At 36.7% G+C, this 27397-nt stretch overlaps 1 protein-coding gene across 1 annotated transcript in view; it reads left to right on the top strand.

Annotated features, from left to right (window-relative positions):
• Positions 1-23808, top strand: part of AGPS (alkylglycerone phosphate synthase) — a 147651-nt gene extending 123843 nt beyond the window's left edge. The window contains exon 20 of the mRNA XM_028123497.2: positions 18166-23808. Coding sequence (XP_027979298.2) covers positions 18166-18287 — 122 coding nt within the window. The 3' untranslated portion in view covers positions 18288-23808. The remainder of the gene's footprint in view (positions 1-18165) is intronic.
• Positions 23809-27397: the final 3589 nt, after the last annotated feature.

Raw genomic sequence — 27397 nt, 5'->3', positions numbered from 1 at the left:
TTAAACCAACATCAATTCCTTTTTAAAAAATTTTTTTAATTTTCATTTTTAGAGTCATATTCTATCCCTTCATTGTAGTTAACCTTATTTTTTTTGTGTATATATATATATATATATATATATATATATATATATATATGTTTTTCTCTCTTTAAAATTTTGGGATACAGTTTCTTCTAACAGACCAAAATATACTCTAAATCTCTAGGGTATAGCTTTGTTCTGGTCTCCTGCCTGATCACATTCTCTCCCTTTTTTTTTTCTTTTTTAATGTTTCTTCTTTCTCTTTTCAACCAACTTCTTATCAATTCCTTTTATAAAATCTTTTATAATTTTCATCTTTACAATCATATTCCATCCCTTCATTGTATTTACACTTATTTTGTACATATATAAGTTTTTCTTTCTTTAAAATTTTGGGAGGCAGTTTCTTCTAACAGACCAAAATATGCCCAAAATCTAGTGTGTGGCTCTGATCTCTTCACCAGCCTGAGTCATATTCTTTTTTTTTTTTTCTCCCTTTCTTTTCCCCCCAGTTTCGGGTCTCTTCTGATTTGTTTAGTGTGTATTTTTCTGGGGTCTTTGTTACCCTTTTAGCATTTTGTTGTCTCATTCATCTGTTCTCCTCTGGACAAAATGCCAAGATGGAAAAACTGACCTCAAAAAAAAGAACAAGAGGCAATACTGACTGCCAGGGACCTAATCAATACAGATATAAGATGTCGAATGGCGATTATAAAGATACTAGCTGGGCTTGAAAAAAGCATGGAAGATACTAGAGAATCCCTTTCCAGAGAAATAAAAGAACTAAAATCTAACCAAGTCAAAATAAAAAGCTATTAATGAGGTGCAATAAAAATGGAGGCTCTAACTGCTAGGATAAATGAGGCAGAAGAGAGGATTAGTGATATAGAAGACCAAATGATGGAGAATAAAGAAGCTGAGAAAAAGATAAACGACTACTGGATCACGAAGGGAGAATTCAAGAGATAAGTGATACCATAAGATGAAACAATATTAGAATAATTGGGATCCCAGAAGAGGAATGAGAGAGGGGGGCAGAAGGTATATTGGAGCAAATTATAGCAGGGAACTTCCCTAATTCAGGAAAGGAAACAGGCATCAAAATCCAGGAGGCACAGAGAACCCCACTCAAAATCAATAAAAATAGGTCAGCACCCTGACATCTAATAGTAAAACTTACAAGTCTCAGAGACAGAGAAAATCCTGAAAGCAGCTCAGGACAAGAGGTCTGTAACCGACAAAGGTAGAAACATTAGATTGGCAGCAGACCTATCCACAGAGACCTGGCAGGCCAGAAAGGACTGGCATGATATATTCAGAGCACTAAATGAGAAAAATATGCAGCCAGGAATACTATATCCAGCTAAGCTGTCACTGAAAATAGAAGGAGAGTTAAAAAGCTTCCAGGACAAACAAAAACTAAAAGAATTTGCAAACACCAAACCAGCCCTACAAGAAATATTAAAAGGGGTCCTCTAAGCAGAGAGCCTAAAAGTAACATAGACCAGAAAGGAATAGAGACAATATACAGTAACAGTCACTTACAGGTAATACAATGGTAATTCATATCTTTCAGTAGTTACCCTGAACGTAAATGGGCTAAATGCCCCAATCAAAAGACACAGGGTATCAGATTGGATTAAAAAAAAACAAGACCCATCAATATGCTGCCTGCAAGAGACTCATTTTAGACCCAAAGACACCTCCAGATTGAAAGTGAGGGGGTGGAAAACCATTTACCATGCTAATGGACATCAAAAGAAAGCTGGGGTGGCAATCCTTATATCAGACAAATTGGATTTTAAACCAAAAACTATAATAAGAGATGAGGAAGGGCACTATATCCTACTTAAAGGGTCTATCCAACAAGAAGGTCTAACAATTGTAAATAGCTATGCTGCTAACATGGGAGCAGCCAATTATATAAGCCAATTAATAACAAAATCAAAGAAACACATTGACAACAATACAATAATAATAGCGGACTTTAACACCCCCCCCCTTACTGAAATGGACAGATCATCTAAGCAAAGGAGCAAAAAGGAAATAAAGGCTTTAAATGACACACTGGACCAAATGGACTTCACAGATATATTCAGAACATTCCATCCCAAAGTAACAGAATACACATTCTTCTCTAGTGCCCATGGAACATTCTCCAGAAGAGATCACATCCTAGATCACGAATCAGGTCTCAACCGGTATCAAAAGATTGGGATCATTCCCTGCATATTTCTAGACCACAGTGCTTTGAAACTAGAACTCAGTCACAAGAGGAAAGTCGGAAAGAACTCAAACACATGGAGGCTAAAGAGCATCCTACTAAAGAATGAATGGGTCAACTAGGAAATTAAAGAAGAATTAAAAAAAAATTCATGGAAACAAATGAAAATGAAAACACAACTGTTCAAAATCTTGGGATGCAGCAAAGGCGGTCCTAAGAGGAAAGTATATTAGCAATACAAGCCTTTCTCAAGAAACAAGAAAGGTCTCAAATACACAACCTAACCCTACATCTAAAGGAGCTGGAGAAAGAATAGCAAATAAAGCCTAAACCCAGCAGGAGAAGAGAAATAATAAAGATCAGTGCAGAAATAAATGAAAAGAAACCAAAAGAACAGTAGAACAGATCAATGAAACTAGGAGCTGGTTCTTTGAAAGAATTAATAGAATTGATAAACCCCTGGCCAGACTTATCAGAAAGAAAAGAGAAATGACCCAAATAAATAAAATCATGAGTGAAAGAGGAGACATCACAACCAACACCAAAGAAATAAAATTATAAGAACATGTTATGATTAATTAAATGCCAGCAAGTTAGACAATCTGGAAGAAATGCATGCATTCCTAGAGAAGTATAAACTACCAAAACTGAAACAGGAAGAAATAGAAAACCTGAACAGACACATAACCAGCAAGGAAATGGAAGCAGTAATCAAAAATCTTCCAACAAACGAGCCCAGGGCCAGATGGCTTCCCAGGGGAATTCTGTCAAACATTTAAAGAAGAATTAATACCTATTCTTCTGAAACTGTTCCAAAAAATAGAAATGGAAGGAAAACTTCCGAACTTATTTTTTATGAGGTCAGCATTACCTTGATCCCAAAACCAGACAAAGACCCCATCAAAAAGGAGAACTACAGACCAATATCCCTGATAAACATGGATGCAAAAATTCTCACCAAAATACTAGCCAATAGAATCCAACAGTATATTGAAAGGATTATTCACCATGACCAAATGGGATTTATTTCTGGGCTGCAAGGTTGGTTCAACATCTGCAAATCAATCAATGTGATACAATACATTAATGAAAGAAAGAATAAGAACCATATGATCCTCTCAATAGATGCAGAAAAAGCATTTGGCAAAGTACAGCATCCTTTCTTGATTAAAACTCTTCACAGTGTAGGGATAGAGGGAACATATCTCAATGTCATAAAAGCCATCTATGAAAAACCCACAGTGAATATCATTCTCAATGGGGAAAAACTGAGAGCTTTTCCCCTGAGGTCAGGAACACGGCAGGGATGTCCACTATCACCACTGCTATCCAACACAGTACTAGAAGTCCTAGCCTCAGCAATCAGACAACAGAAATAAAAGGCATCCAAATTGGCAAAGAAGAAGTAAAACTCTCACTCTCTGCAGATGATATGACACTTTATGTGGAAAACCCCAAAGACTCCACTCCAAAACTGCTAGAACTCATACAGGCCAGAGAAATGTTGAAAAAGAAAAGCAAAGCTGGTGGCATCACAATTCCAGGGACATAGATCAATGGAACAGAATAGAGAGCCCAGAAATGGACCCTCAATGCTATGGTCAACTCATCTTCAACAAAGCACAAAAGAATGTCCAATGGAAAAAAGACAGTCTCGTCAACAAATGGTATTGGGAAAATTGGACAGCCACATGCAGAAGAATGAAACTGGACCATTTCCTTACACCACACACAAAAATGGACTCAAAATGGATGAAAGACCTCAATGTGAGACAGGAATCCATGAAAATCCTTGAGGAGAACACAGGCAGCAACCTCTTCGACCTCAGCCGCAGCAACTTCTTCCTAGAAGCATCGCCAAAGGCAAGGGAAGCAAGGGCAAAAATGAACTATTGGGATTTCATCAAGATAAAAAGCTTTTGCACAGCAAAGGAAGCAGTCAACAAAACCAAAAGACAACCGACAGAATGGGAGAGGATATTTGCAAATGACATATCAGATAAAGGGCTAGTACCCAAAATCTATAAAGAACTTACAAACTCAACACCCAAAGAACAAATAATCCAATCAAGAAATGGGCAGAAGACATGAACAGACATTTTTCCAAAGAAGACATCCAAATGGCCAACAGACACATGAAAAAGTCCTCAACATCGCTCAGCATCAGGGAAATCCAAATCAAAACCTCAATGAGATACCACCTCACGCCAGTCAGAATGGCTAAAATTAACAAGTCAGGAAACGACAGATGTTTATGAGGATGTGGAGAAAGGGGAACCCTCCTACACTGTTGGTGGGAATGCAAGCTGGGGCAGCCACTCTGGAAAACAGTATGGAGGTTCCTCAAAAAGTTGAAAATAGAGCTACCCTATGACCCAGCAATTGCACTACTGCATATTTACCCCAAAGATACAAATGTAGTGATCCAAAGGGGTACGCGCACCTCAATGTTTATAGCAGCAATGTCCACAATTGCCAAACTAGGGAAAGAGCCAAAATGTCCATCAACAGATGAATGGATAAAGAAGTGGTATATATATACAATGGAATATTATGCAGCCATTAAAAACCCCGAAATCTTGCCCTTTGCAACGACATGGATGGAACTAGAGGGTATTACGCTAAGCGAAATAAGTCAATCAGAGTAAGACAAGTATCATATGATCTCACTGATATGAGGAATTTGAGAAACAAGACAGAGGATCATAGGGGAAGGGAGGGAAAAATGAAACAAGATGAAGAGGGAGACAAACCATAGGAGACTCTTAATCTTAGGAAACAAACTGAGGGTTGCTGGAGTGGTGGAGGGTGGGAGGTATGGGTGACTGGGTGATAGACATTGGGGAGGGTATGTGCTATGGTGAGCACTGTGAATTGTGTAAGACTGTTGAATCACAGACCTGTACCTCTGAAACAAATAATACATTATATGTTAAAAAAAAAAAAAGTAGAACACAGTAGGAAGGGAAAAATGAAGGGGGGGAAGTTGGAGGGGGAGACGAACCATGAGAGACTATGAACTCTGAGAAACAAACTGAGGGTTCTAGAGGGGAGAGGGGTGGAAGGATGGGTTAGCCCGGTGATGGGTATTAAGGAGGGTATGTATTGCATGGAGCACTGGGTGTTATACGCAAACAATGAATCATGGAACACTACATCAAAAACTAATAATGTAATATATGGTGACTAACATAACATAGTAAAATAAAAACTTAAAAATAATTTTTTGAAAAAAGGTCCTGAGGCTTATAAACAGAGGGGAAAGGACATAGACTTTGGAATCAAATCTCTATTTGACTCCTGGCTTTTGCACTTAACTGGCTGTGTGACCTTAGGGAAATAACTTCTCTGAGCTGGTGTTCTCTTCTGCAAATTAGGAATAATAGTACCCATCTTGTATATTATTATAAGAATTACATGTGATAATGTATGTAAAACATCTCAGGTGCCTTGCATATAGTAGCTGCTTAAAAAAATAGCAGTAGACAACTCCAAATGGAAACTCTGGTTTATATTCTTTCTTTTTTTTTTTTAAGATTTTATTTATTTATTTGAGAGAGAGAGAATGGGAGAGAGAGGGAGAGCACATGAGAAGGGGGAGGGTCAGAGGGAGAAGCAGACTCCTGCCGAGCAGGAAGCTCAATGCGGGACTCAATCCAGGGACTCCAGGATCATGACCTGAGCCAAAGGCAGTCACTTAACCAGCTGAGCCACCCAGGCGCCCCTCTGGTTTATATTCTTAACCACTGAAGAAAGCGTTACAGTTTATATGAAAGGGATACATTCATATATTCAAGGGATATGATACAACAAGTGTCCTAACATATTTTCAGTTGTAATCTTAGTTGGTCTCATTCTATTGGAAGTTCTATTATAATCTGTATGAAAAGAGAAATATCATTCACACTCTTGGCTACAAAATATGCTATACAAAAATGTCTATTTTCATAAATGCCTCCTGCTTAAAGCTAATTATCTAATTTATAAATGTCAAATATCCTGTGCTGTTCAGTATAGTTTCATAAAACAGAAACCTTTCTATATAAATTTGAAATAGAATGGGTTTAATTGTCCTGCTAAACTTAACTAATGATAGAGCTTTTGAGAGATCACTTCTTTTTATGTGAAGAAAAGCTTTTCCTTAATTTGCATCCTGAACTTAAAACTCAAGTTGACCTGATAGTGTCATCTTTATTTACTGACCTTCACGAAGTGTTGTGACATTCTCAGTACCATTTTTGAGTTAGAGAGTAGAAGGGCTGGGGGGTGGGAGAATATTGATACAATTTCTCTTAGAGGATTTGGCCTGTAATTGTGATTAATAACGGTTGCTTTCACTATCTGGAAACAGACAGGCTGGTTTGTCTGCCTACAATCATGCTGTGATAAATGGAGCTATTTTAACTCTGGTTTTGTGTATCAAAGAAAACAGATGTAGTCTGGAACTGGAGGCTATAGGAAATATAAAGCCTGCTTAACTTAATCTTCATAGTGCTTGTTTTTGTAACTGACGAGCTGGTCAGTTGAAAGAGTTTATATCAGCCATGTACTTAATTTCAGTTTATGACTTAAGTTTTTAAGTTGTTCATCGGCTAAAATTACACCTAAGTCCTTGTCAGGAAGTACAGTTCTTTGATTAAATAAAACCAGACTTAGTTTAAATATTGGTATCTTTACCTCGCCAAAATTATTTCCTATTGTTCAGAGAATAATTGTGGGGCAGCTACTCCAAGTTTTTGTGTGTGTGTGTGTGTGTGTGGTCTTAACAGAATCTGGTAGTATCTGAAACTTTAAAAGTAAAAAAGAGACTACTCAAAAGAATGAGGAAAAGATTGGCTTTGAAGCCCTTTGTTAAAACCATAGTATGAAATAAAAGACATGCATATTGTAAAGGAAGAAATAAAATTCTTGCTATTAATAGATGTCATAACTATGTAGAAAATCCCAAAGAATCTATAAAAACAAGATCAGCAAGATTGCAGAATTTAAGAGCACACACAAAAATCAATCACATTTTTAATATTAAGAACAAACCTAGAGAAACTGAAATTTAAAATACAGTACCATTTCTAGTTGATTCAAAGAAAAGGAAGTGAACATAAATCTAACAAAATTTGTACATACTTAGGCATAAATCTAACAAAATATATACAGGATCAGTATTCTGAGAATTATAGCATGTTGATGAAAAAAAGCAAAGAAGACCTAAATAAATGGAGAGACCGTGTTCATGGATTGGTTGAAAACTAGAAATAGTGAAGATGGTCATTTCCAGATTTATTTGTTTAATGCGATTCCTGTTGAAATTTCAGCAAAATTTTTAGTAGACATAGAAAAGATTATTCTATAATTTATATGGCAAGACAAAGGAACTAGATAGCCAAAACAATTATGAAAAAGAAGACTAAAGTCATAGGAAATCTATCTACTTGATTTCAAGACTTTATATTATAGCTCTATTTACTCTGTAAGACTTATATAGTAAAATCAGGACTGTGCTGTTATAGGAGAGAGAGAAACATCATCAATGGAACAGAATAGAAAACCCCCCCATAAGTATGTCCAGCTGAGTTTGACAACAATACAACAATACAGAAGCAATCCAGTAGAGGAAGTATATAGTTGTTCAACAAACAGTGCTGTAATAGGTGGATATCCATAAGCCAAAAAAAAAAAAAAAAAACCTTGACCTAAATTTCAACATCTTATACCAAAATTAACTCAAAATAGATAATGGACTTAAATATAAAACAAAATAATAAAACTTTTAGGAGGAAGCAGGAAAAAATCTTCAGTGTCTAGAGTTAGTCAAAGAGTTCTTAGGCTGGTCACCAAAAGTACAGTCCATTAAAGGGAAAGTTGATAAATTGGATTTCATCAAAATTAAAAACGTTTGCTCTATGAAGGAATCTGATAAGTGGATAAAAAGATAAGCTACAGAGTGGTAGAAAATACGTGCAAACCACATGTCCAACAAAAGGCCTGTGTCTATAATATATAAAAAATTCTCAAAACTTAAGAGTAAGATGCAAACAGTCCAGTTAGAAAGTGGGCAAAAGATATGAAGAATCATTTCACTGAAGGGGATATACAGATGTTAAATAATCACATGAAAAGAGGCTGAACATCATTAGCTATTAAGAAAACTCAAAGCCACAAGGGAGATCACTACATACCTATCAGAAAGCTAAAATTTAAAAAAATAGTGACAATATCAAATGCTGGTGAGCATATGAAGAAACTAGATCAATAATACATTGCTGGGGGGAATGCAAAGTGGTACAGCCACTCTGAAGACACTTTGGCAGTTTTTTATAAAATCCAACATGCAACTACCATTTTAACCCAATTACACTCTTGTGTATACCAGAGAATTATAAACTTAGGCTCATACAAAAACCTGTGCTTGAGTATTCAGAGCAGCTTTACCTATAAGAGTCCCAAACTGGAAACAGCCTAGATGTCCTTCAGCTAGTGGTTGGTACATCATACCATGGACAACTAACTCCTCAGCAATAAAAAGGAACCAACTGTCAGTGCATGCAAACGACTTGGAGGACTGTCCAGGAAATTATGATGAGTTAAAGAAAGCCAGTCCCTAAAGAGTAATACCATGTGCTTCTATTTCTATGACATTTTTGAAATGATGGAATTACAGAAATAGAGAATAGATTAAGTTTCTAGGAGTTGGTTGTGGGGAAGGGGTGACTAAAACGGACAACACAGGGATCCTTGTGGTGATGGAATTGTTCTGTATCTTGACTATATCAATGTCAGTATCCTGGTTGTGATTTTCATCTTTTGATGCCTACCAGATGAGTATAGCCTTTCCAATATTGAATATCAGATTACCATAATATAGCAAAAAGTTTGTTTTGTCCTTTAAATTATTTTTTTCCTTTGGTTTCTTCTTTGTGACTGGCTTTTTCTCACAAAACCTATTAGTTGATTATAATATTTTTCCACTGAAGCAATGTTGTAATAGATTTCAAGACCAGACTGTAAAAGCCAGTTTAACCCATAATTTCACTGAACATTTAATTACTACAGCTATATCATAGGATAAACAGATTTGAGAACTGACAGAAAATCTGTTGTAAAGAATTGTAAAGAATTACTGATCCCTGTGCCTTTCCAAGTATGCAATTACAGAAGCTACCTGTTGTAGTTTACACCCTCAGGTGTATCACCATCATAGAATAGGTTGCTTAGGTACTAATACTTCTCTTTGGACCTCTAAAGAGAAGTTTCCCTTCCCAGCAATTTTATATCCAAAGACTCTTCTAAGTAAGATGTTTGTTAGTCTAAGAATGCCTGTACTACATTATTAGATTGTTAGAGAACAATTAACTTTTGTAGTTTCATATGATTAGTAAACAGTTAATCCTAATAGATGTTTTCAAAATGCTTAACATCAGTCCGCATCAGGGACATACAAATCAAATGAGATACCAGTATCTCACACCAGTTAGAATGGCTAAAATTAACAACTCAGGAAACACCAGGTGTTGGAGAGGATGCGGAGAAAGGGGAACCCTCCTGCACTGTTGGTGGGAATGCAAACTGGTACAGCCACTCTGGAAAACAGTATGGAGGTTCCTCAAAAAGTTAAAAATAGAACTACCCTATGACCCAGCAATTGCACTACTAGGTATTTACCCAAAGGATACAAACGTAGTGATTCAAAGGGGCACCTGCACTCCAGTGTTTTAGCAGCAATGTCCACAATAGCCAAACTGTGGAAAGAGCCCAGATGTCCCTGGACAGATGAATGGATAAAGAAGGTGTGTGTGTGTGTGTGTGTGTGTAGTGAGATATTACCCAGCCATCAAAAAAATGAAATCTTACCATTTGCAATGAAGCCGATGGAACTAGAGGGTATTATGCTAAGTGAAATAAGTCAATCAGAGAAGACATACCATATGACTTCACTCATCTGTGGAATTTACGAAACAAAACAGATGAACATAGGGGAAGGGAAGGAAAAATAAAAGAAGGTGAAATCAGAGAGGGAGACTAACCATTAGGGGCTCTTAACTACCGAAAACAAACTGAGGGTTGCTGGCGGGGTGGTGGGTAGTGGGATGGGGTGACTGGGTGATGGGCATTAAGGAGGGCATGTAATGTAATGAGCACTGGGTGTTATATGCAACTGATGAATCACTAAACTCTACCTCTGAAACTAATAATTCACTACATGTCAATAAATAGATTTTAAATTTTAAAAATGTGTAACAAAATAACCCTATAGATATTTTCAGATGTGAATCTATTAAAAGTGACTTTAGTTACAATTTTTTTTAAATGTTGTTATGTGTTGTCTAATAGAAAACCCACTAGGCTACCTGTGGCTATTTAAATTTAAATCAGTTAAAATTAATTAAAATTAGGGGGACCTGGGTGGCTTAGTCCATTAAGTGTCTAACTTTTGATTTTGGCTCAGGTCATGATCTCAGGATTGTGAGATCGAGCCCCATGTCAGGCTCCACACTGGGCGTGGAGCCTGCTTAAGATTCTCTTTCTCCCTCTCCCTCTGCCCCTCTCTCACCTCTCTTTTTTTTTTTATGTTATGTTAATCACCATAAATACATCATTAGTTTTTGATGTAGTATTCCATGATTCATTGTTTGCATATAACACCCAGTGCTCCATGCAGAACGTGCCCTCTTTAATACCCATCACCAGGCTAACCCATCCCCCCACCCCCTCCCCTCTAGAATCCTCAGTTTGTTTTTCAGAGTCCATCGTCTCTCATGGTTCGTCTCCCCCTCCGATTTCCCCCCCTTCATTCTTCCCCTCCTGCTATCTTCTTCTTCTTCTTTTTTTTTTTAACATATAATGTATTATTTGCTTCAGAGGTACAGATCTGTGATTCAGCAGTCTTACACAATTCACAGCGCTCACCATAGCACATACCCTCCCCAATGTCTATCACCCAGCCACCCCATCCCTCCCACCCCCCACCACTCTGCAACCGTCAGTTTGTTTCTTGAGATTAAGAATTCCTCATATCAGTGAGGTCATATGATACATGTCTTTCTCTGATTGACCTATTTTGCTCAGCATAATACCCTCCAGTTCCATCCACGTCGTTGCAAATGGCAAGATTTCATTCCTTTTGATGGCTGAATAATATTCCATTGTATATATATACCACATCTTCTTTATCCATTCATTTGTTGATGGACACCTTGGCTCTTTCCACAGTTTGGCTATTGTGGACATTGCTATAAGCATCGGGGTGCACGTACCCCTTTGAATCCCTACATTTGTATCTTTGGGGTAAATACCCAGTACTCTCACCTCTCTGTCTTAAAAAAAAAAATTAGAATTAAAAATTCACGGGATGCCTGGGTAGCTCAGTCAGTTGAGTGTCTGCCTTCAGCTCAGATCAGATCCCGGGGTCCTAGGATCAAACCCCGAGTGGGACTCTTTGCTCAGCTGGGAGCCTGCTTCTCCCTCTCCCTCTGCCTCTCCCTGATGCTTGTATTTTCTCTCTCTCAAATAAATAATAAAATCTTAAAAAAAATAAAATGAAATTAAAAATTCCTCACTTTCACTAGCTACATTTCAAATGCTAATATCCACATATGGGTATCCACATGCTGAATAATGCAGGTAAAGAACATTTCTATCATCATAAGAGAGTTGTATTGGATAGTGCTGTGAAGCTTTATTTCATATATATATATTCACCCACTGGCTAGAAAAATGGTACAAGAAATGACTTACAAGTGTTTTTTCAATCGATATTAAATTCAAGTTTTTAGGAGTTAATTTTTAAAATAAAGTAGCATTTGTCATCAGTGTTTGATGTTCTCAGATGTAACTTCCATCTGTCACTTTCTCCAGAATTTCTTTCAATTTGGTTAGTAGTCTCAAATTTAGAGCAAGTTCACCTTGCAAATGGCAATAAGCCATTTGCCACTAATCCAGTTGGTTGTAGCACTGAAAGTGTGTTGCCCTTATGGAAATTGTTTGGGCTTCTAAGAGATAGCCCCTTGGAAGCACGTAGACCAAGATTTCTTCATTTTGGCACTGCTGACATTTTGGTCGAGATAATTTTGTTCTGGAGACTGTTCTGTGAATTCTAAGATATTTAGCAGCATCCCTGGCCTCTTTAGATGCTGGTAACATCATCCGAGTTAGGACAAACAAAAATATCTCTAGACGTTATACTGTGTACCTTGGAGGGCAAAATTGCCCCCATTGAGAACCACTGATAGAGTCCAAAGAGTCCTAGAGATTTGAAGGAAAAGAGTTTTAGGTTCTGTGACTTACCTCTTGTTTTAGCTACTGTAAAATAGCTCTGATTATATCCAAGAAATAATGTCAGAATATAGGAAATGCAGGGCAAATATAAGCAATGGAAATTAAGGAAACCCAGATAGCTTTCCCTAGATACTTGATTTCTGCTCCCAATCTAACAAGACTTACAGATAACTGTGGTTCAATATTTATTTTTTATGTCAACTAACATTTATTTATTTATTTATTTTAGATTTTATTTATTTATTTGACAGAGAGAGAGAGACAGTGAGAGAGGGAACACAAGCAGGGGAAGCAGGAGAGGGAGAAGCAGGCTTCACGCGGAGCAGGGAGCCCGATGCGGGGCTCAATCCCAGGACCCTGGGATCATGACCTGAGCCGAAGGCAGACGCTTAACGGCTGAGCTACCCAGGCGCCCCACATTTATTAAATTCTTACTGTGTGGCATACATTGTTCTACAACAGAACCACAAAAATGAATAAAACATGGCCCTAGTCTTCAGGGAGAGTATGATGTTTTCTGTTGTTTTCTGCCCTTATCTAATGTTATTTCACCTGTTCACTTGCTTTTTACTCCATTGTATAGGCATCAATTGACAACTTGGGCTTCAATTCCAAGTGTGTCAAGCCATCTATGGGGAGAGTGTAACAGAATTAGCACTTGATTATGTTCTGAAGACAGATCTCTTGTGATGTTATGGGCCCTAGTAATTCAAACATTAATTCTGTTTCATAATCTCTAAAGACCTATTTAAGGATCAATAAGATCTTCGAGCTATTGTGTGAATTGCACAGATGAAATCTTAGCGTGGAAGAAATTGACATTTTAAATATTTAATAAAAGAAAAATCCTATTAGATTTTAATTGCTTTGTTAAAGCCTGTTGTATCCATGCATTTGTCATCTCAATATCAGAAGTTTCATTAGTAGAAAGTAAGTCAAATATCTGAAAAAGAAATGGAAACATGACTTTAAGTATCCACAAAGCACTAAACTAAACTCTTGGATAGGCATAGTCCCATCTCATCTTAGCATCCCTCGTTGGAGATCTGTTGGCTAACATTCAGCACGTACTTTTACCAGAACCAAACACACGCAAAAATGTGCTGTCTAGCACAAATACATGGACAACTACACCCTCTTTACATGTTGAAACCCTCCCTCTGAAGAAGCATCCTCAGATCACCTCAGAGTGAAAGTTGTCCATGTTCTCTGTTCTCATCAGTACCTAACAGGTTTCATAGGGCCAGAACCTCAAATGGCATGAGGTTGTTGGGCTGATTCCAACACATCTTCCAGCACTGATCCCTTACATAATCCACCAGTAGTTTGGTTGAATTAATTAAAACTTGAAATACAAAGTTAATGCATAAAGTTAATGCCCAGATCACTCATATAAGCAGCTAAGTCTAGATTTTCTCTTTAAAATCTGACCTATAGAATAGTGCTGAAGTGATATCCAGGATGCCCAAACTAGAACTTTCAAAATATAGTTGTTATATAATAATAGGTTCTTTTAGCTTTGGCTGAATTCTACTTCCGAGCTTTAGCTTTGGTAATCTTCTAAATGTACAGTCTGTTTCATAATTTGTTTTTTAAATAAGCATATAATCTTTGCAATCTTAAAATCAAATTCATAATTCAAAAAGTTTTTAATTTGTCTAGCTAAAAAGAACTCTGGCTAGCAGACCCCAGATTTATCCCTTTTAAAACAGGACTATTTGGTAGCTTCTGCTAAGCCTTCAGTCCCTTAGACCACAAAGAGTAGTTCCAGATAATTTTTGGTGACTAGGCTGGCTACCATGTCCACATTTCTCACACCCAACGCTCCCAGTACTCTCCGTACATGTTTGGTCATTCATACCACAAAATGCATTCTTTCTTGGAGCTGTTGGCATCCAAAGGGGATTGTTGAACTTGTGATTTCAAATACTGTCCCTAAAGGCTTCCATTTCCTCTCTTCCAAAAGTAATTTTTTTTTTTTAAAGATTTTATTTATTTATTTGACAGAGAGAGAGAGACAGCGAGAGCAGGAACACAAGCAGGGGGAGTGGGAGAGGGAGAAGCAGGCTTCCCGCAGAGCAGGGAGCCCGATGTGGGACTCGATCCCAGGACCCTGGGATCATGACCTGAGCCGAAGGCAGACGCTTAACGACTGAGCCACCCAGGCGCCCCCAAAAGTAATTTTTAAAAAATGTACTGTAAATTGTTGAGGAACATAAAATACTTGTTTTATCCAATCTGTATATACATTAGATATTAAATTGTAAAAAGGTGAATTCCACTTTTAATTTAAGCGGAAAAAGAACTTTCCCATCAGTTTTGATAATGTTCAGCACTTAGCTGGTCTATATTTTTTGTATCTTTTTTTTTTTTAAGATTTTATTTATTTTTTTGTGAGAGAGAGAGAGAACGAGCGGGGGGAGGGGTAGAGGGAGAGGGACAAGCAAACTCCCTGCTGAGCAGGGAGCCTGATGCGGGGCTTGATCCTAGGACCCTGAGATCATGACCTAAGCTAAAGTCAGACGCTAAACCAACTGAGCCACCCAGGCGCCCAAGTTTTTGTATCTTTAAAAATATATCTAAGACTCTTAAATACCTGCATATATTTAGGATAATTGTGAATTATGCAGTACAAGGTCCCTATCTTGGCTTTTTGTAGCTCTATTGTTAGCTCTCAGACTAGGTTTATACTTCTGGAAAATCAGAAGTCAAAAGAATATAGTTGAGTCAGTAGTCATGAGTATCCCATGTCAGATAATCCAGGTTCAGAAAGAGGCATAAGCTTCATGTGGTAAGAATGTGTATATGTCTTGTCATGAATAACTTGTGTGAATACACAACAAGGGATGCTGAAATAGTCTTCGGCTGCCTGTCATTTGCTATTCTTATCCATTCTCCCCTCCTCCAAATATGGCATGCTACATAAAGGACAGAGTGTCATTTCTTCCATTTGTAAAATGAGCTCTACAAATGTTTATGCACACGTGTACTTGTGCACACATGTGTTACACGTATCCAGACCAGTACAGTCAGCTAGTTTCTGAATGCCTAGCAGTGCAGATAAGGATTGTACAAAGTACATTATTAGTGTTGTTTACTCTAGAATAAAAGTCTTCTACTTTGAAGTGTGCTTTCTCTTTGAGATTATGGTCTTTGGTATTTTGTTGTTGTTGTTTTGATTTATTGATTCATCTGAGATAGCCGCTGAAGGGTCTTTAGCATTTTATGAAGACTATTTCTACTAATAGTCTTAAAAGCTTGAAAGGCTGAGCATTTTAACTTAAACTATGTTTTCTGTCTGTACACTTATCCTACAGTGTAGCTGACTTAAATTGTTAGGCAAAACTAAAAAGATTCCTGGTTGTTTTAATCATATAGGCCATGATTTCTGACCTCGGTTCAAAATCTGTTATCACTGAAGGAAGAAGCTCGCAGACCTCTGCCATTAAGGGGTTAAATTCTTTCATTAAATATGTTTATGAGGGGCCACAGCCATTTCGCCTGTACTGCTTGTTTTTTTTTTTTTTACTTTCTAGTTCACTAATCAAATGTATGTTAGATTGATTATTGTAAAAGTATAAACCATAGAAAATTTGACAAGATAGATGTGTAAATTATCCTTCTGACAGAACTAATGATGCACTCCAAGCACCTTCTGTTTTCCAGCGCTTGGTGAGCAACTTCATTAAATATGCAATGGCTGTTGGGTGGCTTCTCAGACGATGGTTCAGCTCCTTGTGGAATTGCATTATTACTAGAGGTGTAAAACCAGGCAGACAAGCTAGCTGTTGGGCATCCTGCTGAGGTTCTAATGTGCTCCATCTTGTTGGAGCAGTTGTTTGCAGTCTTTTCAGGACAATTACATCCATAACCACAGGACACATTCAGTGAAACTATATTACAGATAATAGTGGAGACTAACAATGACTGCTCTTCACCCCTCTCTTGAGCTGCCTCAGTGTGGGTAGCTTACAATAATGCGACTTCTGTCACTCACAGAGTAGTTGCTTTTTTTTTTTTTTAATCCCTTGGAGCAAATCTGAAAATAACTGATTTGCAACTTTTTTGCTTAAAATGCTTAAAATCATAGGCTATTTGAGGTGAAAGAGTTCATAGATTCTAATCTCTTTGAAGATGACAAAACCAAGGCTAAAGCATTGTGGTGAGTTGTCCTTTAGAGAGATAGTAGGAGGACCAGGTAGAATATCTTTTTGGTGGTAGAGAGCTCATGAATAAGAATTTGTTTTGTTTGGCTTCCAGTTTTAGAGCTTCTTTTAAACAGTTTTTTTTTTCTTTTTGAATTTAAAATTTTTTTCTGCTGTATCTCATTTTTCCCCATCTTAATACCAGCAAACTTTTTTATTTCTAGAAGTCAAGCAGAAATACTTTGCTTTCTAAGGAAATCATGCTATAATTTTAATGACAATTTGATAGTTTCCTGGAGAACTGGACACAAAGATGGTTTGAGTTGAGCCTGAAATGGTATTTAAGGTTCCAAATGGCAGATGCTGCAGTGTATCACTGCAGCCTGATAAATGAGATTGCATTTTAGAATGACAGGCTGAATACTTTAATGAAAGAAGGCTTCCATTTCTGTTGGCCAATTAAATCACTGTTGATGACTTTGGATCATTAATGAACATTTGTGGAAAATGACCATTTGAATTCAATTATTACAATAATACATTTGAAAAGTACTAAATACAAATAAGCCTATCTGTAAATTAAAAGATTTATCCATTTTGCCACAGATGAATTAGCATATTGCTTTTCTTTTCTTAATGCCAAAGCAAGTTAACATTTCAAAACTTTTTTACAGATTAAGTACATATCCTTTCTTATAAAAGCTATACTTAGGAAAGTTTGTTTTTTCCTTGGGTGCCCTTAAAAAGATAATTTATGCTGTGGATCATCATATTACTTCATTATTCTCAAATTAGCAAGAGCTAGAAACAAGGGGAACATTATACAATGTATAAAAGTAGAAGATTAAGTTTAAATTGGATTAGGATTTAGTGCCTAAAAAAATCTCTAATTCTGGAAAAACAGTAAGAAGAAAATAACCATTATTTGGGAACATGTAAATTTATTTAAAAGTAATATGAAAATAAAATGCAAATGAAAGTTTCATAACCACATTTTTTTCTTAAACCCATTAAAGGTTCAGATTTTCTTAATTATTTTAAGCTTTAAAATGTTTTATGGATGTATATATCCTGCCATTTTTGCTATAATATTCCCAACAAATTCATCTGGAGATGATGTTTTTCTTTAGTTAACTTCATTTTCTCTGAAACTTTGACGTGTTTTGGTGGTTAAAACAGGAGATGGGTTCATTTGAAAAGCATGTTTTTCTCATTTTGTTCTTCGTAAAGTGGGCCCCAGTTTCAGCCCAAGCTTCCTTCATCTCCGTTTCATAGTTTACAGAGAAAGGAGACGCTGTGGAGCTCAGGCTTCCCCTGGGAGTACACTGGGCTTAATGAGCTTGATAGTCTGGTGGGCTCAATAAATCAAATAAAGCAAAACATTTCTCATTTTTGAATAAAAACATTTATCACACAGTGTTTGTTCATTCATGGTCACAAGATTGATTGGTTCCTAGCATCATAGTGTATACTGAAGCATTTTTGATTTTGTTTTTCCAGTGGGCAAGTTACGGAAGCAGTGGCTAAAGGAAAGTATCTCTGATGTCGGCTTTGGGATGCTGAAGTCTGTCAAGGAATATGTGGACCCCAATAACATCTTTGGAAACAAAAACCTTTTATAAATCTATTACTGTTACGAAAAATGTCACATTTTTTTTTAAGTCTTCAACTATGGTTATACCAGTAATCAAATATATCATGGACTGTATTTCAGCAAGTTTTTTTTTGTTTGTTTGAAAAAATAAGTTGTTTCATTCTGTATTTGTTTTGTTTCTACATCTATGGATTGACAGATGGTATTCCTCAATCTCTCTCATTGTAGGTGCATCAGTTTACCGCCAATTGGTTGTTATTTCAAATTTTAGTCAGGCAGCACAAGGCTGCTAGTTATTATTTCAAAGGAAGATGCTGCCAGCTGGTCTGTATTGATGCTTCCCCTTGGGAACAAAGGCAGATTTTGGTGTCATCCACTGCTTATCTAGCCTCTTTTTAAAAGGGCGTTTCTGGGAAGCCGGTATCTAGGGAAGGATTCCGTTGAGGAGTGATTACACATTCTAGTGTGAGTAGGCCATTAAGGAGGGTACTTATGAAAGAACATAGGCAACCTGCTATTTAGGATACCTTCAGTTCTGTGAGGTGCTTGGCCTACATTTTTCTTTGAAATTTGTATGCAGTTATAGAACCTTAAATCAGTCTAAAAATTGTTAGGGGACATGTTTTTGTTCTCCATGTTTCTGTTTCTACTGAGGTATGAGTTGTATGTGTATAACTGAAATAACCTCTTGTTATATCCTAGTTTCTTCATAATATATTGTATAAGAAAAGCTGACTTATCACTCATTGTATGTGAAGAACAGGTTTACCATGAAATGAATGCCTTTATTCAGCTTAAGAGTCCTAATGTTTCTGATTTCACATTCTTGTTGCTGAGATGCAGAAGAAGCTGCAACAGAAACAGAAGAAGGAAGCCTCCTTACACTTAATATCTCCAGTTCAAAGAATCGTTTGGCTAACGAAACACAGTTATCATTTAACTATTGAATTTGAAAACCTCAAGTTTCAATGACAAATTTTTTTTCATTAGCCCAAACAACATGATAAATTTTCATATAGAAGTAAAGTTTCAATTTAGTTTTTAATAGTGGTTTAACACCTTTTTAAAATTACTGGTTTAACCTAAATTTTGAAAAAATGTAATGTATTAATACACATGCCATAATCAAAAGTTTGAAATATCATATTTCTTAAATAATAGGGAGAACGTTCATCACATTTAGCAAACATTTTTACATTCAAACCTGGATATTAAAATAAGTAAAATGATTACTTTGAATCACTGTCTGTCAAGGTTCATGATTCACATTTTGGGATGGATTCTTTTCTTAATGCAATACCTAACTTTTGATAATTTTTTAAAATTAATACTTGATCAGATAATGTAAGTCAAAGTGCACACGATCCTTTAAAAGGACACACTGTCTGTCTATGTAGCAACGGCTCCAAAGTATTTTTGGGCAGTTTGATACCTTTTTTATCTGAAGTATACTTAACCAGAAAAGTAAAAATTTAAATGGACAAAATGGTATTTTTAAGACTTCAAAATGATAAATAGTTTTTAATAAAATTGGCCTGAACCTAATAAACTTAAAATCTGTAAGAAGTCAAAATTAAATATCAGTTTAACAACAAAAACTAAATATTTATTTATTAGAAGCCGCCTCTCTTCATTGGTGATTTATTTTTAACTGTAAAATTTTCAGCAGATCTTAGCTTTAAAAGCCCTTGCTATTTGAAATAGTTGGATGCTTGATGAGGAAATTACACTTGCCTCTATAATTATAAAAATCTCAGCTTTATAAAATGCATCTATCTATTAATGAAGGTAATTTCTCTAACTGGTGATCAAAATGTAAAATTTAATACAGTACTAATATCTCACTGGAGTGTATACATGTTTCTGAGTAATTTTTTTAAATAAAATTTACAGATTCATAAGCAGATCCATTCCTTTGCACGTGATTGTTATAACATTTTTTCCCAGGGAGTTCAGATTTCAACAGCCTCAGAAATCTGTATTTGGTATTAGGAAACTATAAATGTCACAGCTGAAAGTTGTTGTGTTCACTGTTCTACATGAACCTTACGGAAATTAGTGATTTATGTCTTGGTTTTTCTTCTCCCATGTATGCAGGACTCCCCAACCTTGATTTTATAGTGATGACTACATTCTGTTCTTGGTATCATTTCTACAGGGATTATTTTGAAACACATGAACACTCAACACCAGTGCTGTTTGACTCTGATTGAGTAAATCAGAAAGCCTTTTTCCCCACTCTCACACCTGCTTCTGAGAGATACCTCAGCATATACTTAGTTTCTGTGGAGAACTGGGTTCTTGATTATGCACAGAGGCACTTAGACCTTGCCTCATATTTCTGAAATATCTGAAAATGGCTTCATAAAAGTTAAAGCCTGGAGTACATTGTTTATGTGAGGCTTTTAAACTCACTTTGAATAAGTTTGTTTAAAATTTTAAAAGCTCATAACCTATTCAGTTTTTAGTACAGCATAAACATTGACTTGTCTTTCTTAAATTAGTCATATTTCTAATATTTGTTGATGTCACATTTGGGTTGAGGTTTTAGTGGGACTAGGAACTTGCTGCTAGTGAGAAGTGGCATTGAATACTAAAGACTCAATATGAACAGGCTTTATTGACCCTTAGAGACTGATGCCTTAATGTTTGGTGCAAAATATAGTGCATAAGTGAATTTCGTCTTATACTGAGTAACTTGAGCTTTTTTAGTTTAGTAAGAATTGTAGAAGCCACATGCTCATTGTGCCCAGCATTTTACCACAAAGAAAGGATTGAATTCTTTGCTCTTCGGAAGAATTGGGAGTTTACTTCCTAAATGCTTACGTATTTAGTACTATTACTTAAGAGTTGTTTATGAAGCTGGACGCCTTCGTAAATGTAGTTGTGTTGATGTATTTTGGAAAACAAAAGCGCAGTAAAGGATGAGCTTCCATCAGTGTGTATACTGTGTCAGATACAGATGGTTGCAAGGAAACCTGGTTTTCAGAATATTCTCTTAGTAACTGCTAAGTCCTAGCTTACATTTTTGAGAATGCCTTTCTGCACGCTGGCTCCAGAGACTTTTCTTTGTCCTTTCCTTTTTTAGCTACAACTTCTTAACCAGAGCTGATCAAAGAAGCCCTGTAGTCCCAAGCTGAAGTGTGTAACCTCAGCTGCTCAAATGGGGCTGGGTGTGGTTGAGCATCTATTCTGTGTAAGTGTAGAACACAGACAGTTTTTATGGATTGATTCACAAGCTGCATATGCTGGCGCTTGAAGCAGCCACAATGGAATGCTGTGGAAAGTGTCTCTACGCTTTAAGAAACACTGAGACAGGCATTAAGGACAGCTTTAATAGCTTTTCGTTTACCACTTAATCTTTGGCAACTTTGCTTTTAATTAGGGCTTAGCTCATGGTGGGAGAAAAGCTGAAAAAAACAAGTGCTAGTTTCGGATTGAAGAATACAGAATCACCTTTGGCTTGACAAGTGATTGGAAGCGCGGCTTTGCTCAAGGCTCCAAATGAACCATATGTCAATATATTCATTGAATTCTTATTAATTTCAGTGTCCTGAAAAGGAAAGAATGTATACATTGATGCTGAAATTCAGAAAATGTAAAAGATTTTTTTTAACTATTGAATAGAGTTTCTGCTATGAAGTATGTAAGTTACTTGGCTTTCTGCTTCCTAAACCACACTGTTTGTCTTTAGTGTGGAATTTGTGAAAAACTACTTGTAACACAACAGGTTACAGAAATGTATATTATTAATAAAATGCACCCAGGTCTAAGAGATTCTGTTTTCTTTAAAGGGAGTGGGAAGCTCATTGTTCTGTTTGCATATGGGTTTTTCTTTCAATTTTAGTTTTTCATCTTCATATTTCCACTGATTTGAAAACAAAATTTTATAATTTTATTAATGACGCATAATCAAGCCCCTTTAGAATGTAGTTAGCTAGATATTATCACTAATTATTTTTTAAATCAATGTTATATTCCTAGGAGGTGTTTAGTCTCCCGTGAACCTGAAGCATTCCAATTTGAACCTAGGAAGATCCTCAGAGAATGAGCACTGTGCTCTTCTAACTACAGCAATTCCTTAGCAAATGTAAGGACCACTGATATATGGAACACTCAAGCCAAAGAACCATCACAGAATAAGTAACTTGAGTTCTGTGAACATGAAAAGATTTCTTTTTTTGGTTCCCAAAGGAGATTGTTTTATAACCCTTTTTTTCCCACAAGGAAGAAAAATAATACATTAAATATCATTAAGAACATTTTTCAGAGACTGAACTTCCAAATCTAAGAGGGAGAGAGAAGGAAAAGAAAAATGTTTTAGTGTGGATTTCTAAGCAGCACAAATACCTGTTTTTCAGGCATCTTACTGTTAGCAGTGTTCTCATGAACAACGTGAGCACCCAACGAAACCTATTGTTTATCCCTTAAAGTAATCTTGTTCACATATCTGTAAAGGACATGAAATGCTTGTACTGGTATACAGTTTCTATAAATAATTGTTTTTTTGGGCCTCGTAAGGAATATCCCCAAAAGTTCACAGTGCCTTGTTGGGATTTTTTTTTTTTTTTCTGTGAAATAGCCATCGTTTAAAATGAATGGGAGAGGATAAATAAGTCTTTAAAGACTGAGATTGTTTAGTAGTTCAGGGCTATTCCTCTTCAAGAATATGTCAGGAATTAAGTAGTTATATGTAGAAATACTGAAAATCCTTTCCACAGTGTGGGTTCGGATCATCTAGTCTGTTTCACTGATTATATGGTGGACCTGTACTCCATATATCCATTCAGTTGTTGGGATTTATATGTACTTTCATTCTTAGATTTTCATTCCTATTGTCCCATTTTAGTAGCCCTAAGATGTGGCTTAGTGGATGTGGCCTACTCACTCAGTCCCTGAGACACCCACTACATGCTTTTGGATGTTAGCTCACACAGCTCCCTGAGGAGCAGGGCTTGTGGGGGGAGGGGGTTCTATTCCTTATATTGTGTGTCAGTCTTTTTTTCTGTGATGGTGCCTTCAGAATAATGAGTATTTCTGTTCCTGGACAATGATAAATCTTATGAGAAATATGTGTAGATTATATTTCTTAATTTTTGTCCTTTTTTGCTAAGCCTGTGAAATACTTTGGCTCTGATACAACTTGACTTGAATAATATCTTATCCTGAGTCTTCCTCCAAGGCAGTACATATTCCTGCCAGTACTGTAGTAATCTTTTGGGAACTACATGTGGGTAAGCTCTTGTATGTAAGCCATTATATTGCTGTAACTAATGCATACAAACAGTTCTTCTCTTTACATTTATAGTTTTAAATGTTGATATGTAGTGGGGAGGGAAGTTCCTGAGAGATTTCAACACAGCTTTGTCAGTTCAAACTGAGCCATACTGTTTTCCACAAGGGCTCAAAACGTAGTCTATATACTGTGCTTTTGGTGTATGTTTGGATTCTCCTTTTATTGCTTTTCCTAGACTGTACTGTTCTATAAGCAAATGCCCATGTGTGATTTTTAAGATGTGCTGGGAAGAAATAAAACAGTATCAAAACCACTCATTGTTACAGAAATTGTTGCTTATTTCATGTTGATTCCATTTAACCTTTTTTGTCAGCATCATGCTATACTGACAGAGAATGGATAGTATATAGTCTGTACCCATGAGTAGCCTATTAGTGAATGACGTGTGCACAGATACTGATTTTGTCCCTGCCTGTAGCTCCTATACTGGAGGGAAGGTTGTAGTTTTCTGGGCTCTGAAATGACTGAGGTTCAAACCTGTTGAACCTAATCTTACTTGGTTCATTTCATGATCGCTTGCCTCACTAAGATTTCAGCTCTTAATTAATTAAAGAAATAAGTTTTCTGCCTGATTCATATAAGCTTGGACTGAATGAACCTTAGAAATCCTCTCATCTTACCTTTTCCCAAACATAATTGTCTAATTTCCCCTATCCCCCAGGCCACAGATAACCAGTCTTCCTGAACATTTGCTGTTACCAAATGGCAATTTATTGGCTTTCCAGGAAGCCTTTTCCAACTTTCAATCTTCAGGTATTAAGAGGTTTTTGTTTATTAGACTGAAATCTGCCTTCCTCTTCTATTCATTGATGTAACGTTTATCTCTGTAGTCATAAAGAATTGTCCAGTTGCTCTATTGAAGGGCAGCTCTTCCCATGTTTAAAGGCAGCTCATGTTCCCCCACATCTTCTCCAGTCAGCTTTTGCTCCTGTGAGTTCTAGACCCTTCACCATCCCAGTCTCTTTGTATGTGCCTCTTTGATGTTCTTTTTTTAGATTTATTTATTTTAGCGGGGAGGGGGGCAGAGGGAGAGGGCGAGAGAGTCTCAAGCAGACTCCTTGCTGAGTGCAGAGCCTGACACAGGGCTCGATCTCACAACCCCAAGATCATGACCTGAGCCAAAACCAAGTCAGCACTTAATTGACTGTGCTACCCAGGCACCCCAAAATTTTATTTCATTTTTAAAATTTTATTTAATTATTATTTTTTCTTTTTTAGAGAGAGAGTGCATGAGCAAAGCAGGGGGGAGGGGCAGAGAGAGTATAGCAAACAGGCTCTACGCAGAGTGGGGCTGGATCCCACAACCATGAGATCATGACCTGAGCTGAAATCAAGAGTTGGATGCCCAGCAAACTGAGCCACCCAGGCGCCCCCTCTTTGAAGTTCTTAAAGTGAAGTGTCTAGGCCTACATGTGCCAGAGTAGTAGCAATGATTTCCTTATTCTAGTCACTAATAAATGCATTTTTGATGGACATTGTACTACCTCACACTGAACTTGAATTTAACAAAGCTTGTCTTTTCTGCATATGCCATTTTGGCCACATCTCCCTGGAGTCTGATTTTTTAAAGTCCAATTACCTATATGTATCCTTACTAAAATTTGTATCTTGCTGGATTTAATTCCAGAGTTTCAAAATTTTAGAATCTTGACTCATCCAGAATATTTTTTGTTCCATCCAGTTTTGGGTCCTTAGTAAAAGTGACACATACTATGTCTGGCTTCTCTTACAAGTAATGAGAGATAGCTGTAGTACACAAAGGTCTGCCCAGTAACACCATGAAAGAGCATTCAGGGCTCAGGCATCTATTCTTCCACTTGACATGCTATTGTCCACTTGACATTTTTATATTTTGTCCACAAATAGGCTTTTTTCCCCCAGTGAATCAACAGTTATTTCAGACAAACATTAACATTAAACATGCAATTACATTTACTTAACATTGTCAGCTGCCAGACTGAAATCCTTTGATGAAGTTTCTTGTGCTACCCTATCAGAAACGCAAATGAGGTCTTACTGCCATTGCATTTACTTTTGCCTATGTTTCGCCTCAGGAGCATGTCTCTATTTTCAATACACTCAAACCCATTTTCTGATGTGATCTGTTGATTGGGTTTAGTATTGGCTGGTGGACAACCTCTTAAATCCATTCTTACACAGTTCTGTCACATCTTTTGTATCTCATCATATCCACATTACACCTGGGAAGGTACTCTTTAAAAATTGAAATCTTGTCACTATACAGCTGTAAAATAAGAGGATGGAGTTCTAAAGCCTAATAACACACTGGAAAGAGTTCTGTTCCGAAATTTTGTGTGTGCTCCATTTTCCTCTACCCACCTACAAGTCACTTTCCCTATTTGGAACTAATTTCTTTCATAAAATGAAAATCTCTAAGGTCCCTTCTAACTTGGTCTTAGTGATTCTGATTAAGTCTAGATATTTTTGCTGAATACTACCCTAGAAATGATTATTGGCATTGATAATTTACTTTTTAATTCATCCTTTATTAGCCAGACACTGTGCTGAGATTTAACCCTAGACAAGAGGTAATGATTGTTACAACAATTCTGTGAAGTGAGTGGTATCATCCTTTTTTTATTTTTTTTTAACTGGTGAAATAACTGAGATTTAGAGAGGTTGAGTAACATCAGCTGTTAGTAGCTGGCAAGTGGGTCTGACTAAAGCCAGTCCCTCTGCTGGCTGCTTCACTGCTCTAGGCTGCTTGTACTGGGTATCTGTGATGCATACAGAATTTCTGCTTTTAAAGTAGATTATTAGTCATTGCCCTCTACAGAAGGGCACAAGTAAGGAAATGGAGTCTCTCCTAGCTACAAAGTGGAAGCCACTGTCTTCATGACTACACACCATAGAAAATACCAGGACACCTTTTGTCTCAGATGCTGTCATGCTCTGTAAATGTTTAATCCAGAAGGTCCTGTATTGGTGCCTTTATATGTTTAATATGAAACTTACAAAGGAAGTGCTGTATTTGATGGACTTAATAAATTCGCATTTTTATAACTTTTAATACTATATTCCTTTGAGCTGCACTTAAAAATGTAAGAATACCTGTTTCTCTAAGTTATATACCTTCCCATAGAGAGACTGGAAATTGAAAGAACTGTTAAGATTAAGGAAATGTTTTATAATCTGCCCATCTATGGAAAGTCACAGTTCCTTAAAACTGCTAATTTAAGACTTAAAGTTGCTGCTGAAGGATTTGAGCTACATTAGGGTACTAAAAAAGTTGCATGTGTCTTATAGCTAGAATGAAAGTATAAGTTTAGAATCTGATGGTTATGGTCATGGTGCTTCTGTGGTTGGACAACCAAGAACCCAGAGTTATTGGCTCTTCACAAAATGTTCTGTTTAATACTCTGGGTACAGCCCAATAAGTGAATACAAAAAAGCCCAAATGTCACTTTAGTCTCAGTGATAAGACAACAAAGAATAAGAGGTAGTTAATGAATGGTAGATAGTGAGCTGCAAGTCACACCATTGCTAGGAATTTACTTAGTGTGTCAGAGAATACTGTCAAGAAACCACAATCTCCAAGGTGTTTCTAGATCACCTATAGCCATTAAGAAAAAGACTAAGGAACCCAAGACAAAATTATATTCAAAAATGCTGGTGTGTTCACTTGAAAGGTTTCATTTTGGTGATGTTTCCTTTAACAATTAGGTACTTTAATAGCTATACCCTACTTACCTGGACAGACATCCAGCACTGCTAACCCTCTGTATGCCAATGTGGAAATAAGCCCAGGCAAGGATTATAGGACAGAGGGCTCAGGAAGTTGTTCCCTTAAAGCTTCCCCTTCAAGCCATTTACCCTTTCTT

The sequence above is a fragment of the Eumetopias jubatus genome, unplaced genomic scaffold, assembly GCF_037043125.1.
Source record: "Eumetopias jubatus isolate StellerSeaLion01/CBP00866 unplaced genomic scaffold, mEumJub1_p1.0 scaffold_3, whole genome shotgun sequence".
NCBI lineage: Eukaryota > Metazoa > Chordata > Mammalia > Carnivora > Otariidae > Eumetopias > Eumetopias jubatus.
The sequence above is the reverse complement of the archived record's forward strand: the minus strand, read 5'-3'. Positions and strand labels throughout refer to the sequence as shown.